General features: G+C 38.1%; 1 protein-coding gene across 2 annotated transcripts in view; it reads right to left on the bottom strand.

Annotated features, from left to right (window-relative positions):
- Window positions 1–219: 219 nt before the first annotated feature.
- The window catches only part of LOC128645873 (A-kinase anchor protein 17B), a 236,323-nt gene continuing 217,923 nt past the window's right edge, over window positions 220–18,619 (bottom strand). For both annotated transcript variants that reach the window (XM_053699177.1, XM_053699178.1), the window contains exons 4-5: window positions 4,544–4,772; window positions 220–2,737 (exon numbers count right to left, since the gene is read on the bottom strand). In XM_053699177.1, the coding sequence (XP_053555152.1) occupies window positions 1,034–2,737; window positions 4,544–4,772 (1,933 nt within the window). In that variant the 3' untranslated portion in view covers window positions 220–1,033. The remainder of the gene's footprint in view (window positions 2,738–4,543; window positions 4,773–18,619) is intronic.

The following is an 18,619-nucleotide window of genomic DNA, read 5'->3' as shown; positions in this document are numbered from 1 at the left end:
CAGCGAGGGGTGCTCCTGCCGAACATGGTTTTGCCCTTGCTCAACTGCAGCGAGTACTGGTGTAAAACCCCATGAGCAAAACATGCTCCTATATGTAGATTGCTACTGAGAGCTGGATAGCTTGGCATTCTGAGTATACAAAACTAAACATGTGGATTCCATTACAGATAAATATTTTTTAGTTTTAAATTCAATTTAAAGGGAAAATGACTAGTATCATTTATTAGAATTTGTATTTATTATTTTTATTATTATTTACTTAAATTAATGATGCCACTTTTTTGGTAAATGACTTTAATGCATCACACAAAATTGGTGGTTTCCATTGAAAATGTTTTTCTCCTATTTTAATAGACTACAGAAACATTAAAAAACATTAACAATACTAGGACAGACACAAAGCAACTTTCATTAAATAATTCATCATCTTCTTTTGAACTAGAGAATGTACCCTCTACTGTGTAAGTAACGTTTTATAATCTTAAATTATACAAAGGCACTTAAAAGGGAAAGCTCCCACTGTAAACATTATAATAGTTTAGCAATGTATACACACTATACAAAGGAGAAACTAGAACTAAATATGTTAAAAAAATGTCCTGTTTTGAAGATATATTTCCATCTACTTTTTTTCCCAAAGTAGGCTGGCAATTTTCTCAATTCAGTACATATATTTCTTATTAAACTGGTAGTTATAGAGGGACTTGAGTACAGTTTGCCAAATTCTGCTTAGTAAATCTTTTACATCACATACTTCTAAATAATTCCAAAAGGTTCTGGGCAAAACACTTCTATGTAACTAAAAAGAGGTGAAAGAATTTGTACCTGCAATACAGATAAAAACTGGTTCTCCATTCTACAAAAAGCTAAGAAATTTTACTGTAAACAATGCAGCTAACATCAAATTATATTTTTCCAAATCCTATTTTTTGTTACCAGTTTCTCCAATATACACTATATAAACACTGCACAACAATATTGTAAGAAAAGTGCTTACAAAATAAATTACCTTCACATTTATAAACCCCATATTTCAACTTTTATATTTTACATTTTTAAGACATCCTTTTCCACTGTAAAAATGTTTTTCCCAGTCCAAATAATCATTTAAAGATTTATTATGACAAATGTCAAGTTGTTCTGTTTTCCTAACACTAACATCAGATGGTCGGCCAAAGTTAGCATTGCTCCACTTCTGAGGCTTTTTATATTCCCACAATTGCCCATTATGATCAAAACTCTCAGATTCATCTTCTGAAAAGGAACTTTCAGACTCTTCTGGTTCTCTTTTGGATTTCCTGAGCGCTTTTGTACACATAGTCATATGTTCTGCTTTAGACTTCCCATTCTGACTCTTTCTCCCCCTGTGTATATGTGAATCACTTGAGCTGGTCTCACTCAAAAATGGCATAGAGCGGATGTGCTTTGCTTTGGAAGACTTTTTGCCAAGTTTTAGGCACCTTGTGGGAATAGTTTTCTTCAGTTTCTTTCTGTTCATTGATTTTCTTTCTTCTTCACTTACGTCAGATTCACTGTTCCCTGACAAAGTACTTCCAGTTTCACTGGCTGAGATCTCACTGGTCTCTGTCTCACTGTTCCCTGTCTCGCTGGTCCCAGTTTCACAACGGAGCTTAACGCTGCTTTTATGGCATCTTCGTGAATAATTATATTTTGAATGCTTTTTTAAATTCTTACATGCAGAACAAGAATGTAAAAAGTGGCCCAAAATATCTTCATGGTGGCAAATTCTAGTTTTGTTGGAGGGTCTGTATGGCTTTGATTTTCGTAAAGTTTTTGTCTTTTTCCTGGAGATTTTCCTAGCATGACTCTGTTTTCTTGTTGCTTCACTTAGCTCTTCACTGAAATACTCAGATGTGCTGCTGATTTCCTCTAGTACATCTTTCAACTCATTATCCGATTCAGAGTTTTGTGAGAAAACTCCAACCACTGATCCATGAGGATATTCATGGTCTTTGTAGAATTTAGATTTAGTTCTGGACACAGAGACCTTTTGATGTTCTTTTACCATATGTTTCTGATTGGTTTTGAGGTTTTTTCTTGAACACCGTTCTTGTGGTTGCTGAATTGTTACTTTCCATCTACTACTGCCATGATCGGTTTCTGGACACAACTCTGGATGAAATTTCATCTCAGTATAATAATTCATGTTCTTTAATCTCACTTGAAAGCCATTCCCACTGCAATGAACCACCCTTTGACACCAAGAATTGCTTTCATCATCTTCTGTGTGTAGAAATATTCTTGCATACTCTGGGCAGTGATAGTAATTTAATATATAATGAATAAATTCATCTGTTTCATAAACCTTAAGTCTTTTACAGCAGTGTTCATCCAAAAAGTCCTGGGAATGTGACATTTTTAAAATATTATGGCTAAAATCCTGTTTTTCCACAAACTCTGAATCATCCTTCATTTCCATTTGGACAGTAGCACAATCATACTCAGGGTTACAGTCACTTTTTATAGCCTGTGATTTTTGTTTTGTTTTTCTTTTATGCTTAGGTGTCTCGTCAAAATAGATCTCTTCCTCTGGATCATAAGGCTTATCCTTCAGCTCATCAATAATCTCAGACGGATTGCTTTCTTCTTCATCTGATGCCATTTGAAAGATTTGTTTCTCATTTTCTGACAGAGTAGATATTGAGTATCCACTACAGTCTTCCAAGAACAGATCATCAGTTTGCTCTTCATTCAACCTGTTCTTTTGTATCTCATCCTTTAAGACAAAGAATATAAACACAATAAACAAATGTAAAAACAGGCATAACTTTTATATTAGTTCATGACAAAGCCTAAATTATATTTCTGGAATAAAAATAACACCAGAGTGGTCCTTCTAACACACCTGATTGGGTGTTCTCTATTAATGCTCACAAACCTTAAGGCCCAAATCAGCTTCCTTCATTAAAATGACTTCCACAGAAAGCAAAGATGCAAGATTTATTAGTTAATAAATCACAATCTTCATACCCATAGTAGAAAGTTATTCAGGGCTAGTTGGCAGTATTCTCCCCGGGCCCATGTAATGGTACACCAGTTGGCTTATTTTACAGACCACACAGCTAATATTGAAGCAAATATTAAGCTAAAATGAGACAATATTACATTTGTTGCACAAATTATCATTAAATCAATTTATGTTAAATTATGCAATTAATTTGTGCTTTGGATAGCTTAAGTAACATAAACAACATTTATAAATAATAGAAAATGTTATTATACTGCAAAATATTACATTGCCCCATCCAGCTACTTTATAAAATATCCTGTGGAGAACACTAATGGGTATTTTCTAATTTGCTGCTTAGACTAGGTAGAAACTTCTCAGAAGTAATTTAAGAAGCACCTCTTCCTTTTTATATATACCCTTCCCCTTGCTGCGTCAGACCATATATAGTCAAGCAGGAACGTACTTGGAGAGAGAGGCAAAATGATATTAGCCCCAATCATTGCCAATAGCAAACAATACCAACACAGCCTTCACATGTTTCTCCAACAAGTGAAAATGTATTTTTATGCTTTATTATTAAGTATAATACTTGTTGAACCATACTTAGAACAAGTCAGTACCAGAGCTAAATATATGAAGGTGAAGAAGCTTAGATGTGTGGGTGATAGGTTGGCAGAAAACAGATATAGATGTTCTCAGGAAAAAGGAGGTATGGAGATACAGAAATATGGAAAAATGGCCCTTCATGCCAACAATCCTGCCAACATACATAAAGGGAATATGCATACTAGTATGATAATACAGTATCTGGAGTCCTGAACCAAGGGGGCATCACAGGGCACTGAACTCCCTAAAAGTGAACTACAGCTCATAATCCCCTTTACGAATACCCTCAAGAAAACACTAAGGGGGTGAATTATCAATCTCCGAATAGAGCTTAATGCCCGTTTCCGCGCGAGTCTTCAGGCTCGCCAGAAACAGCAGTAATGAAGTCTAAAGACCGCTGCTCCATAACTTGTCTGCCTGCTCTTAGGATGCGGACATCAATCCGCCCAATCCTATACGATCAGGCTTATTGATACCCCGCTAGTGGCTGATTGTCCGCAAATCTGCAGGGGGCGGCATTGCACAAGCAGTTCACAAGTACTGCTTGTGCAATGATGAATGCCGACAGAGTATGCTGTCGGCATTTATCAATGTGCGGCAGGCATGATACACTACATTGTATCACGTCTGCACGCACTTTCATAAATCGGCCACTAAATGTGTACAGATGACCTGAATGATATCTATAAATGTAATTTGCATTCTTTCTGTGTTATTGGAAACAACAACAAACATGGCATTAATGAAAATGTTATAACCTGCCAAGCAGTAGGTATGTATATAGCTCACCCACAAAATATTTTTTGTATATATATTTAAGGAAAAAAATATTTATTCACTAAAAATACTGTTTCATTATCTAACTCGACTGATATACAAACATGCCTACATAACAAAATATGTTCCTTTACATATTTCTAGAAAAAGTGTCTTCTATACAAATAATGGAGTTATAATAACACTTACATTGACTTTGTCAAAGAGTAGAGTAAGAAGCTTGATAGCTTCAACTCTCCTATGGGCTAGCAGCAATTTTCTTTCCTCCCATTCAGGTGAATCTTCCACTCCATCTTCAGGGCATGGTTCTGGCTCATTTACAATGTTTTCTTCACAAACCTTTTGCTTCTGAGCCTTCTTTTTCAGCTTTGCTCTTCTTTTCTTTATTCGCAATTTTCTTTCTTGGATCTTTCTTTTCCTTGTAGCAAACACAAATGTCTGATTATTTATTTTAAATCTACAACAAAAATAAATATCCCCCCCCCCCAAATGGATGCTCATATATGGAATCCATGAGCCATAACAGTTGAGATTAAGCTCCCTCCACCAGGAGGCAGGCAAAAATTATTAACACACCAAGGGTGGGACAAAAAAGCAAGCATATCATTGACCAGACATTGTTGCCTGGAGGACCTTCCTGTCAAAAACAGCCTCAGAAGAGGCAAAGACATCAAAATGATAATATTTTGTTAAAGTACGAAGAGAAGACCAAGTAGCTGCTTTGCAATTGTTCTATAGATGCCTCATTTCTGAAAGCCCAAGATGTTGAAACAGACCTAGTTGAATGAGCTGTGATACGAGGTGGTGGATGTTTCCCCGCCTCCAAATAAGCCTTGCAAATCAGTTGTTTCAACCAAGAAGCTAAAGTGACAGCAGATGACTTTTGACCTTACATTGCTCAGAAAAATGAATAAACAAGTTAGCCTGAAGGTAAGATTTCGAGGCCCTAACAACATCCAAATTGTGCAAGAGGCGTTCTTTGGAATTCTTGGGTGAAGGACACAGTGAAGGTACTACAAACTCCTGATTGATATTCACAGAAGAGACAACCTTCAGTAAAATATAATGAATCCTGAGAACTGCCTTGTCCTGATGGAACACTGGATCAGAGGACTCATAAGATAAAGCAGAAAGTTCCGAAACGCTTTTTGCTGATGAGATGGCTAAAAGTAACAAGGACTTTTATGATAAGAGCTGAATATCCACATTGTGCTCAGGTTCAAAAGGATTGACCTCTCAGAACCAGAGTGAGATTCCATGGAGAAGACAACTCTAAATACTGGCCTAATCCTTACCAAGGCCCGGACAAAGGTCTGAATATCTGGAATCCTAGTCAGTTTCTTGTGGTACATAACTAAAATGGCTGAGATCGGACCCTTTAAGGAACTGGCCAACAAACTTTTATCCAGTCCATTGAAGAATTCTAGCAATGCAAAATAAATCCCATTGGAAACCCCTGAGATTCATACCAAGACAGGAACACCTTCCAAGATTCTTGTAATAAATGTTTCTCGCAACAGGTTTCTGAGAGAGTTGCATTTGAGAGAATCTAAATGCTCAAACTCCAAGTCCTTAAATTGAGAGTTTCAAAATCTGGATGAACGAAAGGTAATTAAACAAGAAGGTCCTGACGTAGTGGAAGCTTCCACGGAGAAGAAGAAGACATCTGAATTAGATCCACATACCAAGTCCTGCTTGGTCAGTCTGGGGCAATAAGACTGATACGAGCAATGATTTGGGGAAGAAGAACAAGAGGTGGATACATGCACATCAGACTATAAGACCATGGGACCACCAGCACATCGATCAGAGTCGATTGTGGATTTGTGAACCTGGAGCAATATCTTGGGAGCTTGTGATTCAGATAAGACACCATCATATCTATTTCCAGTTTCCCCCGTGAGCTACAATTTGATTGAAAGCTTCTTGATTCAACAACCATTCTCCTGAATGGAAATTCTGACAACTGAGGAAATCTGCCTCCCAATTGTTAACTCCCAGAATGTGAATGGATGAAAACTCTTGGTTCCCCCTTGATGATTCATATATGCCACCACCAGGATGTTGTCTGACTGAAATTTCAAATGAGTTTCCTTCTTGAGCAGTGGCCAATTTTGAATGGCCTGAAAAATCCAAAACATTTATTGGTAACCTTGCCTCTTGAGGAAACCAAACTTCCTGCACTTTCCTGGGCCCCCTGACAAAAAGACTGGTGTCTGTAGAGAACCTGCACGCCGTATTTAACAAACAGCTTTCCTAATCTTTCACCACCTCTAAAGAAATTCAATCTCCGCGATCTAGTCCAACCATGGAAATTGACAGCTCCTCCCTGCGCGTCATTGGCTCCGCGCAGGCAGGGGGCGGGATTGCACGTGACCGCAAATTAGCGCTCGTGTGCAATGCTGAATTCCGCCAGGGGAATTCAGCTAGTCAGAGGCGTGTATGTGCGCCCCTGTTCACCTTAGCTTGATAAATCACCCTCCAAGTCTAGAATGGTTCTGAAAGTACCCTCCTTTTTCGGTAGTATGAAAAGGTTTGAGTAGTACCCCAGAAAATGGAACTAGTGCAATTACCCCAATTTGTTCAAGATATTGAACACACAGAAGAAATGCTGAAGCTTTCACAAGATTATTTGAAACATGCGACAGAAGGAACCTCCCTCTAGACTGAAATGAAAACCTATTCTGTAACCCTCCAAGATAATGTTTAACACCCAAAGGCAAATTACTGTACAGAGAAGCTAATTGGTTATTCTTCTTAAAGACGAAAGAACCATTGGGAATGAATACCCATTGGGGCATTGATTTGTTTCAGGGGTAATGTGGTATGCATTTTGTAAACAGAATACCTAATTTGATTGCCTTTTTAATATCTAAATAACAATATCTTTATATCTAATCAATATCTAATCAATATGATGAAAAGTAATGAAACTGGAACATTACAACTTAGGAACTGCATCCCTCTCGCATACACCCTAGCCTGTAATGGGTGATATGATATTATGGCCATTAACTATAAAGATAAGTGAAGGTATTAAAAAATCATGATGATTGAAATTCCTTATTGCAATTTAGTATTGGATAGTATTGGATACAGCAATATAGTGGATAATAAAGTACTCTTTATTATGATTGTGTAAAGTTCAGAGATTACTATGTTACTGGTTATACTACCCTATATGTTATTATCCAATATTGAACAGAGTTGCTGATATTGCTGTACTGTGATTGGCTTTTACTACCCGAAACGTCACTTCCAGCCGGTTAACGTGAGGGGGTTTAAATGTGGTCGGCTTATGCCTGTAAGACAGCCATCTTTGAGAAAGCTTATAAAAGAAATGCTTCAGAGGGCGTGTTTATGGGGATCAATCGAACTTGCAGACGGCATAACCCCCAAAACCTCCTTAATTTGAGAATGTAAAAAGTTTCTAAAATCCAGGGAGAAATACATATTTCCAGCCTGAGATTTACATACTAGAGAGGGACAAGTTCTCTGAGGGGGAACAGCTTGTAATATAGGTTTTGAATTTGTAATCACCTCTGCGCAACTGTGCAGGAGGGCAAACCGGAACAATTTTGCACAATAGGCATTTGGCCTGAGGACTTGGATCTTCAGCTCCCTCTTCTGATATAATAGGCTGATTAATATAAAAGTACTGTAATAATATATATATATATATATATATATATATATATATATATATATAATAAAAAGAAAAAGGCACTTAAAACAAATATGATATAGCAAGAATATGTTAAAGAAGAAACACAGTTGTATGAAATATAAAGCAAAGACTGAAAAGCAATATGGCAAATTAAGTCTATATGGGAGACTTACACCTGCAGCCCAAGCTGCTGACGTGCAGGTAATTCTTAACTCCACCTGTAACAATCTCACCAGTTCTAATGAGTAGAAAGGGAAACAGCACTGCAAAGTAGCGTGTATAGAGCTGCCAGAAGCACTGCTAACATGGCCACTGCTGCACTGAGTGAGAGGAGAATATGGTAGAAACAGATCGCTTAGTTTGCAGAAAGCCAACAGAACAGTTAAAATGGCCAGCGCTGCGCTAAGGAGAAAAGGGCAGGAACAGAGCGCCTAGCGCACAAAGCAGATTAAACCCCGTCCTGCAGAGGGCAGCACCTTCTGAAAACCCTCTGCCACACAAAATAAAGAACAGCTCCTCTCAGAGTAAAGCACTATACTGCTAAGCAAAGACAATTAAAAAGTTAAGTGTGCCCATAAAAAAAAAAAATATAACATAAGGCATGAGTTCGAAAAGGGAATTATTATAAATCGAAAGCGGCACAACTAAGCCCAGCTAAGGATGTGTTCCAGTAGTGCCCACTGACAAGAGTGGCCCACACTTCTAAGTGTCCTGGCATTATAGAACTGGACAAAGTACTGCTCTGCCAAATATGGGCTGTGAGTAACTTTACGATTAAAAAAACTCATACTTTCCCTGCATTCAGTTAATGAACTGACCTGTGTCCAGTATTACAGGGCCATCCTAGTTGGGTGACACCAACTCAGTATCCTGACTAGGACGTACTCCGACATAGCCAGTAGTAGGTGACAAAGGACCAGTCCTAATGACCACTTGGCTGGCTGGTGAACAACTCCTGCAAGAGAATAATTCAGTGATGCACCATTCACCTGTTCTTCTGTGAAGGCAAAAATTAAGACTGAGGGGAAGTGGAAGGCATTAAAGCTCTTGCTGTGTTTGTATTTTTTGCCTGCCTCCTGGTGGAGGGAGCTTATTCCCAATTGTTGTGATAATTTTACAATAATTTCTAAATTCTGTGAATAAAATAGCTGGTTAAAACTGTCATCCACTGAAAACTCAAAATATATATAGTTTTCATAGGTAAATAAAAAAGACAAAGGGTTTATTTCTGTTATAAAAGCAAAAACATATACTTCTATGTAAAATAGACTTAAAACAAGCAATGCTGTGACATGAAATGTTCAAATAAGTAATATACTGTATGTGTTGCAAATGGGGACATTTAGAGATGTAGCATAAGATGGGGGAGTATGGGAAGCATTAAAAGGGTGCATTGTGGCTACAGTTCTTTGGTTAGGTTGGAGATGGGAAGTACTGCTCCAGAGAATTAGTTATGTTAAATAACAGGAATATCTAACTGGTGGACCATAGGCCAGACTCAGTTCTCTGCACTAGTTTATGTGACCCCAGGAAAAAGAATATGTGACATAGGTTTTGCGGTACCTGGGAAAAGTGAAACTAAAGATGCATGCTTTGGGGACTTCTGATAAGTGGGCAAACAAGGTGACCCCAATTTAAAAGGGCCCTCTAGATGGGAGAAAAGCAGGCAGAGGGTAGTCTGAAGCCTTAGCTAAATCTGGTTCTGTGCAACTGGACATTTTTTAAGAAACAAATCGGCTAGATTACGAGTTTTGCGTTATGAGTAAAAAAGCAGCGTTATGGGTTATAACACTGCTTTTCTTTCATGTAATTAGCAAGAATCCATGAGCTAGTGACGTATGGGATATACATTCCTACCAGGAGGGGAAAAGTTTCCCAAACCTCAAAATGCCTATAAATACACCCCTCACCACACCCACAAATCAGTTTTACAAACTTTGCCTCCCATGGAGGTGGTGAAGTAAGTTTGTGCTAGATTCTTCGTTGATATGCGCTTCGCAGCAGGCTGGAGCCCGGTTTTCCTCTCAGTGTGCAGTGAATGTCAGAGGGATGTGAAGAGAGTATTGCCTATTTGAATTCAATGATCTCCTTCTACGGGGTCTATTTCATAGGTTCTCTGTTATCGGTCGTAGAGATTCATCTCTTACCTCCTTTTTCAGATCGACGATATACTCTTATATATACCATTACCTCTACTGATTCTCGTTTCAGTACTGGTTTGGCTTTCTACTACATGTAGATGAGTGTCCTGGGGTAAGTAAGTCTTATTTTTGTGACACTCTAAGCTATGGTTGGGCACTTTTATATAAAGTTCTAAATATATGTGTTTAAACATTTATTTGCCTTGATTCAGTATGTTCAACATTCCTTATTTCAGACAGTCAGTTTCATTATTTGGGATAATGCATATGAATAATCAATTTTTCTTACCTTAAAATTTGACTTTTTTCCTGTGGGCTGTTAGGCTCGCGGGGGCTGAAAATGCTTCTTTTTATTGCGACTTTTTTGGCGCAAAAATTTTTTCGTCGTCATTTCCGGCGTCATACTTGTCGCCGGAAGTTGCGTCATTTTTTTGACGTTTTTTGCGCCAAAAATGTCGGCGTCACCGGATGTGGCGTCAATTTTGGCGCTTAAAGCATTTAGGCGCCAAATAATGTGGGCGTCTTTTTTGGCGCTAAAAAATATGGGCGTCATTATTGTCTCCACATTATTTAAGTCTCATTGCTTATTTGCTTCTGGTTGCTAGAAGCTTGTTCATTGGCATTTTTTCCCATTCCTGAAACTGTCATTTAAGGAATTTGATCAATTTTGCTTTATATGTTGTTTTTTCTATTACATATTTCAAGATGTCTCAGATTGACCCTGAATCAGAAGATACTTCTGGAAAATTGCTGCCTGATGCTGGATCTACCAAAGTTAAGTGTATTTGTTGTAAACTTGTGGCAACTGTTCCTCCGGCTGTTGTTTGTAATTAATGTCATGACAAACTTATTAATGCAGATAATATTTCCTTTAGTAATGTTCCATTATCTGTTGCTGTTCCATCAACATCTAATATTCAGGGTGTTCCTGTTAACATAAGAGATTTTGTTTCTAAATCTATTAAGAAGGCTATGTCTGTTATTCCTCCTTCCAGTAAACGTAAAAGGTCTTTTAAAACGTCTCATTTTTCAGATGAATTTTTAAATGAACATCATCATTCTGATTCTGTTTCTGATAATGATTTTTCTGGTTCAGAGGATTCTGTTTCAGAGGTTGATACTGATAAATCTTCATATTTATTCAAAATGGAATTTATTCGTTCTTTACTTAAAGAAGTCTTAATTGCATTAGAAATAGAGGAATCTGGTCCTCTTGATACTAAATCTAAACGTTTGAATACGATTTTTAAACCTCCTGTAGTTATTCCGGATGTTTTTCCCGTCCCTGATGCTATTTCTGAAGTAATTTCCAGGGAATGGAATAATTTGGGTAATTCATTTACTCCTTCTAAACGGTTTAAGCCATTATATCCTGTGCCATCTGACAGATTAGAGTTTTGGGACAAAATCCCTAAGGTTGATGGGGCTATCTCTACTCTTGCTAAACGTACTACTATTCCTACGGCAGATAGAACTTCCTTTAAGGATCCTTTAGATAGGAAAATTGAATCCTTTCTAAGAAAAGCTTACTTATGTTCAGGTAATCTTCTTAGACCTGCTATATCTTTGGCGGATGTTGCTGCAGCTTCAACTTTCTGGTTGGAAGCTTTAGCACAACAAGTAACAGATCATAATACTCATAGCATTGTTAATCTTCTTCAACATGCTAATAACTTTATTTGTGATGCCATCTTTGATATCATTAGGGTTGATGTCAGGTATATGTCTTTAGCTATTTTAGCTAGAAGAGCTTTATGGCTTAAAACTTGGAATGCTGATATGTCTTCTAAGTCAACTTTGCTTTCCCTTTCTTTCCAGGGTAATAAATTGTTTGGTTCACAGTTGGATTTTATTATTTCAACTGTTACTGGGGGGAAAGGAACTTTTTTACCACAGGATAAAAAATCTAAAGGTAAATTTAGGTCTGCTAATCGTTTTCGTTCCTTTCGTCACAATAAGGAACAAAAACCTGATCCTTCCCCTACAGGAGCGGTATCAGTTTGGAAACCATCTCCAGTCTGGAATAAATCCAAGCCTTTTAGAAAGCCAAAGTCAGCTCCCAAGTCCACATGAAGGTGCGGCCCTCATTCCAGCCCAGCTGGTAGGGGGCAGATTACGATTTTTCAAAGAAATTTGGATCAATTCGATTCACAATCTTTGGATTCAGAATATTGTTTCACAAGGGTACAGAATAGGCTTCAAGATAAGGCCAAGAAGATTTTTTATTTCCTGTGTTCCAATAAATCCAGTGAAGGCTCAAGCATTTCTGAAATGTGTTTCAGATCTAGAGTTGGCTGGAGTAATTGTGCCAGTTCCAGTTTTGGAACAGGGGCTGGGGTTTTACTCAAATCTCTTCATTGTACCAAACAAGGAGAATTCCTTCAGACCAGTTCTGGATTTAAAAATATTGAATCGTTATGTAAGGATACCAACATTCAAAATGGTAACTATAAGGACTATTCTGCCTTTTGTTCAGCAAGGGCATTATATGTCCACAATAGATTTACAAGATGCATATCTGCATATTCCGATTCATCCAGATCACTATCAGTTTCTGAGATTCTCTTTTCTAGACAAGCATTACCAGTTTGTGGCTCTGCCGTTTGGCCTAGCAACAGCTCCAAGGATTTTTACAAAGGTTCTCGGTGCCCTTCTATCTGTAATCAGAGAACAGGGTATATATCTTATTTGGACGATATTTTGGTACTTGCTCAGTCTTCACATTTAGCAGAATCTCATACGAATCGACTTGTATCGTTTCTTCGAGAACATGGTTGGAGGATCAATTTACCAAAGAGTTCGTTGATTCCTCAGACAAGGGTAACCTTTTTAGGTTTCCAGATAGATTCAGTGTCCATGACTCTGTCACTGACGGATAAGAGACATCTGAAATTGGTTTAAGCTTGTCGAAACCTTCAGTCTCAATCATTCCCTTGGGTAGCCTTATGCATGGAAATTCTAGGTCTTATGACTGCTGCATCGGACGCGATCCCCTTTGCTCGTTTTCACATGCGACCTCTTCAGCTCTGTATGCTGAACCAGTGGTGCAGGGATTATACAAAGATATCACAATTAATATCTTTAAAACCGATTGTACGACACTCTCTGACGTGGTGGACAGACCACCATCGTTTAGTTCAGGGGGCTTCTTTTGTTCTTCCGACCTGGACTGTGATCTCAACAGATGCAAGTCTGACAGGTTGGGGAGCTGTATGGGGTTTGGGAATCTCAGGAGGCGAGATTACCAATCAACATTTTGGAACTCCGTGCGATTGTCAGAGCTCTTCAGTCGTGGCCTCTTCTAAAGAGAGAGTCGTTCATTTGTTTTCAGACGGACAATGTCACAACCGTGGCATATGTCAATCATCAAGGAGGGACTCACAGTCCTCTGGCTATGAAATAAGTATCTCGAATACTTGTATGGGCGGAATCCAGCTCTTGTCTAATTTCTGCGGTTCATATCCCAGGTATAGACAATTGGGAAGCGGATTATCTCAGTCGCCAAACATTACATCCGGGCGAATGGTCTCTTCACCCAGAGGTATTTCGTCAGATTGTTCAAATGTGGGGACTTCCAGAAATAGATCTGATGGCTTCTCATCTAAACAAGAAGATTCCCAGGTATCTGTCCAGATCCAGGGATCCTCAGGCGGAAGCAGTGGATGCATTGTCACTTCTTTGGAAGTATCATCCTGCCTATATCTTTCCGCCTCTAGTTCTTCTTCCAAGAGTGATTTCCAAGATTCTAAAGGAGCATTCGTTTGTTCTGCTGGTGGCTCCAGCATGGCCTCACAGGTTTTGGTATGCGGATCTTGTCCGGATGGCTACTTGCCAACCGTGGACTCTTCCGTTAAGACCAGACCTTCTATCGCAAGGTCCTTTTTTCCATCAGGATCTCAAATCCTTAAATTTGAAGGTATGGAGATTGAACGCTTGATTCTCAGTCATAGAGGTTTCTCTGACTCCGTAATTAATACTATGTTACAGGCTCGTAAATCTGTATCTAGAAAGATATATTATCGAGTCTGGAAGGCTTACATTTCTTGGTGTTCTTCTCATCATTTTTCTTGGCATTCTTTTAGAATTCCTAGAATTTTACAGTTTCTTCAGGATGGTTTGGATAAAAGTTTGTCTGCAAGTTCCTTGAAAGGACAAATCTCTGCTCTTTCTGTTCTTTTTCACAGAAAGATTGCTAATCTTCCTGATATTCATTGTTTTGTACAGGCTTTGGTTCGTATAAAACCTGTCATTAAGTCAATTTCTCCTCCTTGGAGTTTGAATTTGGTTCTGGGGGCTCTTCAAGCTCCTCCGTTTGAACCTATGCATTCGCTGGATATTAAATTACTTTCTTGGAAAGTTTTGTTTCTTTTGTCCATCTCTTCTGCTAGAAGAGTTTCTGAATTATCTGCTCTTTCTTGTGAGTCTCCTTTTCTAATTTTTCATCAGGATAAGGCGGTGTTGCGAACTTCATTTAAATTTTTACCTAAGGTTGTGAATTCTAACAACATTAGTAGAGAAATTGTGGTTCCTTCATTGTGTCCTAATCCTAAGAACTCTAAGGAAAGATCGTTGCATTCTTTGGATGTAGTTAGAGCTTTGAAATATTATGTTGAAGCTACTAAAGATTTCCGAAAGACTTCTAGTCTATTTGTTATCTTTTCTGGTTCTAGGAAAGGTCAGAAGGCTTCTGCCATTTCTTTGGCATCTTGGTTAAAGTCTTTGATTCATCATGCTTATGTTGAGTCGGGTAGAACTCCGCCTCAAAGGATTACAGCTCATTCGACTAGGTCAGTCTCTTCTTCCTGGGCATTTAGGAATGAAGCTTCGGTTGATCAGATTTGCAAAGCAGCAACTTGGTCTTCTTTGCATACTTTTACTAAATTCTACCATTTTGATGTGTTTTCTTCTTCTGAAGTAGTCTTTGGTAGAAAAGTACTTCAGGCAGCTGTTTCAGTTTGATTCTTCTGCTTATAATTTCAGTTTTTTTCATTATATGATTTAAACTTTGTTTTGGGGTGTGGATTATTTTTCAGCGGAATTGGCTGTTTTTATTTTATCCCTCCCTCTCTAGTGACTCTTGCGTGGAAGATCCACATCTTGGGTATTCATTATCCCATACGTCACTAGCTCATGGACTCTTGCTAATTACATGAAAGAAAACATAATTTATGTAAGAACTTACCTGATAAATTCATTTCTTTCATATTAGCAAGAGTCCATGAGGCCCACCCTTTTTTGAGGTGGTTATGATTTTTTTGTATAAAGCACAATTATTCCAATTCCTTATTTTTTATGCTTTCGCACTTTTTTCTTGTCACCCCACTTCTTGGCTATTCGTTAAACTGATTTGTGGGTGTGGTGAGGGGTGTATTTATAGGCATTTTGAGGTTTGGGAAACTTTGCCCCTCCTGGTAGGAATGTATATCCCATACGTCACTAGCTCATGGACTCTTGCTAATATGAAAGAAATGAATTTATCAGGTAAGTTCTTACATAAATTATGTTTTTCACGACCGCTGCTATTACGAGTCTTGTAGGTACAGCTGTCCCGCACACTTTTTTGGCCGTACCGCAAATGAACTTACGCAATTTGCGTAAAGTCTTTTTTCAATGGGACTTCCATAGCGCCGATATTACAAGCTTTTTTTGGAGGCCAAAAAGTGAGCGGTACAGCCTATCCCACAAGATTCGTAACGCAATCTAAAGTCAGTAGTTATGAGTTTTACGCTGCAAAGCTATAGCATAAAATTCATAACTAAAGTGCTAAAAAGTGCACTAACACCCATAAACTACCTATTAACCCCTAAACAGAGGCCCTCCCGCATCACAAACACTAAAATAAAATTACTAACCCCTAATCTGCCGCTCCTGACATCGCCGCCACTATAATAAACATATTAACCCCTAAACCGCCACACCCCCGCATCGTAAACACTAGTTAAATATTATTAACCCCTAATCTGCTGTCCCTAACATCGCCGCCACCTACCTACATTTATTAACCCCTAATCTGCCGCCCCCAACGTCGCCAAAACTATACTAAAGTTATTAACCCCTAAACCTAACCCTACGTCTAACCCTAACACCCCTAACTTAAATATAATTAAAATATATAAAAATTAATATCATTAACTAAATAATTCCTATTTAAAACGAAATACTTACCTATAAAATAAACCCTAAGATAGCTACAAGATAACTAATAGTTACATTGTATCTAGCTTAGGGTTTATTTTTATTTCACAGGTAAGTTTGTATTTATTTTAACTAGGTAGAATAGTTACTAAATAGTTATTAACTATTTACTAACTACCTAGCTAAAATAAATACAAATTTACCTGTAAAATAAAACCTAACCTGAGTTACACTAACACCTAACATTACACAACAATTAAATAAATTACATAAATTAAATACAATTACCTAAAAACCCCCACTAAATTACACAAAATAAAAAACAAATGATCAGATATTTAAACTAATTACACCTAATCTAATAGCCCTATCAAAATAAAAATGCCCCCCCCCCCAAAATAAAAAAAAAACCTAGCCTAAACTTACCAATAGCCCTTAAAATGGCCTTTTGCGGGGCATTGCCCCAAAGAAATCAGCTCTTTTACCTGTAAAATAAAATACAAACAACCCCCCCAACAGTAAAACCCACCACCCACACAACCAAACCCCCCAAATAAATTCCTAACTAAAAAAACCTAAGCTCCCCATTGCCCTGAAAAGGGCATTTGGATGGGCATTGCCCTTAAAAGGGCATTCAGCTCTATTGCTGCCCAAACCCTAAACTAAAAATAAAACCCACCCAATAAACCCTTAAAAAAAACCTAATAGTAACCCCTGAAGATCCACTTACTGTTTTGAAGTGCCGACATCCATCCTCAACGAAGCCGGGAGAAGTCCTCAGCGAAGCGGCAAGAAATCCTCAACGAAGCCGGGAGAAGTGGTCCTCCAGACAGGCAGAAGTCTTCATCCAGACGGCATCTTCTATCTTCATCAATTCGGAGCGGAGCGGGTCCATCTTCAAGACATCTGGCGCAGAGCATCCTCTTCTTCCGACGACTAAAGACGAATGAAGGTTCCTTTAAATGACGTAATCCTAGATGGCGTCCCTTAAATTCCGATTGGCTGATAGAATTCTATCAGATTCAATCCTATTGGCTGATCCAATCAGAAGAGGATGCTTGAAGATGGAGCCGCTCTTGAGCCGGATGTCTTGAAGATGGAGCCGCTCCGTGCCGGATGGATGAAAACTTCTGCCTGTCTGGAGGACCACTTCTGCCAGCTTGGATGAAGACGTTTTCCAGCTTCGTTGAGGACTTCTTGCCGCTTCGCTGAGGACTTCTCCTGGCTTCGTTGAGGATGGATGTCTTCAAAACTGTAAGTGGATCTTCAGGGGTTAGTGTTAGGTTTTTTTAAGGGTCTATTGGGTGGGTTTTATTTTTAGGTTAGGGTTTGGGCAGCAATAGAGCTAAATGCTCTTTTAAGGGCAATGCCCATCCAAAAGGGAAATGGGGAGCTTAGGTTTTTTGAGTCAGGATCTTATTTGGGGGGGGGGGGTTAGTTGTGTGGGTGGTGGGTTTTACTGTTAGGGGGGTTGTTTGTATTTTTTTTTACAGGTAAAAGAGCTGATTTCTTTGGGGCAATGCCCAGCAAAAGGCCCTTTTAAGGGCTATTGGTAGTTTATTTTAGGCTAGGGTTTTTTTTTATTTTGGGGGGCTTTTTTAATTTGATAGGGCTATTAGATTGGGTGTAATTATTTTAAATATATAATAATTTGTTTTTTATTTTGTGTAATTTAGTGGGGTTTTTTTTTTTGTAATGTAGGTAATTGTATTTAATTTATGTAATTTATTTAATTGTTGTGAAATGTTAAGTGTTAGTGTAACTCAGGTTAGGTTTAATTTTACAGGTAAATTTGTATTTATTTTAGCTAGGTAGTTAGTAAATAGTTAAAAACCATTTAATAACTATTCTACCTAGTTAAAATAAATACAAACTTGTCTGTAAAATAAAAATAAAACCTAATATAGCTACAATGTAACTATTAGTTATATTGTAGCTAGCTTAGGGTTTATTTTATAGGTAAGTAATTAGTTTTAAATAGGAATAATTTAGGTGATGATAGGAATTTGTATTTAGATTTATTTGAATTAGATTTAAGTTAGGGGGTGTTAGGGTTAGACTTAGGTTTAGGGGTTAATAAATTTAGTATAGTGGCGGTGACGTTGGGGCGGCAGATTAGGGGTTAATAAATTTAGGTAGGTGGCGGCGATGTTAGGGGCAGCAGATTAAGGGTTAATAATATTTAACTAGTGTTTGCGATGCGGGAGTGCGGCGGTTTAGGGGTTAATATATTTATTATAGTGGCGACGACGTTGGGGGCAGCAGATTAGGGGTAAATAAATATAATGTAGGTGTCGGCGATGTTGGGGGCAGCAGATTAGG

This window comes from Bombina bombina, chromosome 1 (genome assembly GCF_027579735.1).
Source record: "Bombina bombina isolate aBomBom1 chromosome 1, aBomBom1.pri, whole genome shotgun sequence".
NCBI classification, from domain to species: domain Eukaryota; kingdom Metazoa; phylum Chordata; class Amphibia; order Anura; family Bombinatoridae; genus Bombina; species Bombina bombina.
The sequence above is the reverse complement of the archived record's forward strand: the minus strand, read 5'-3'. Positions and strand labels throughout refer to the sequence as shown.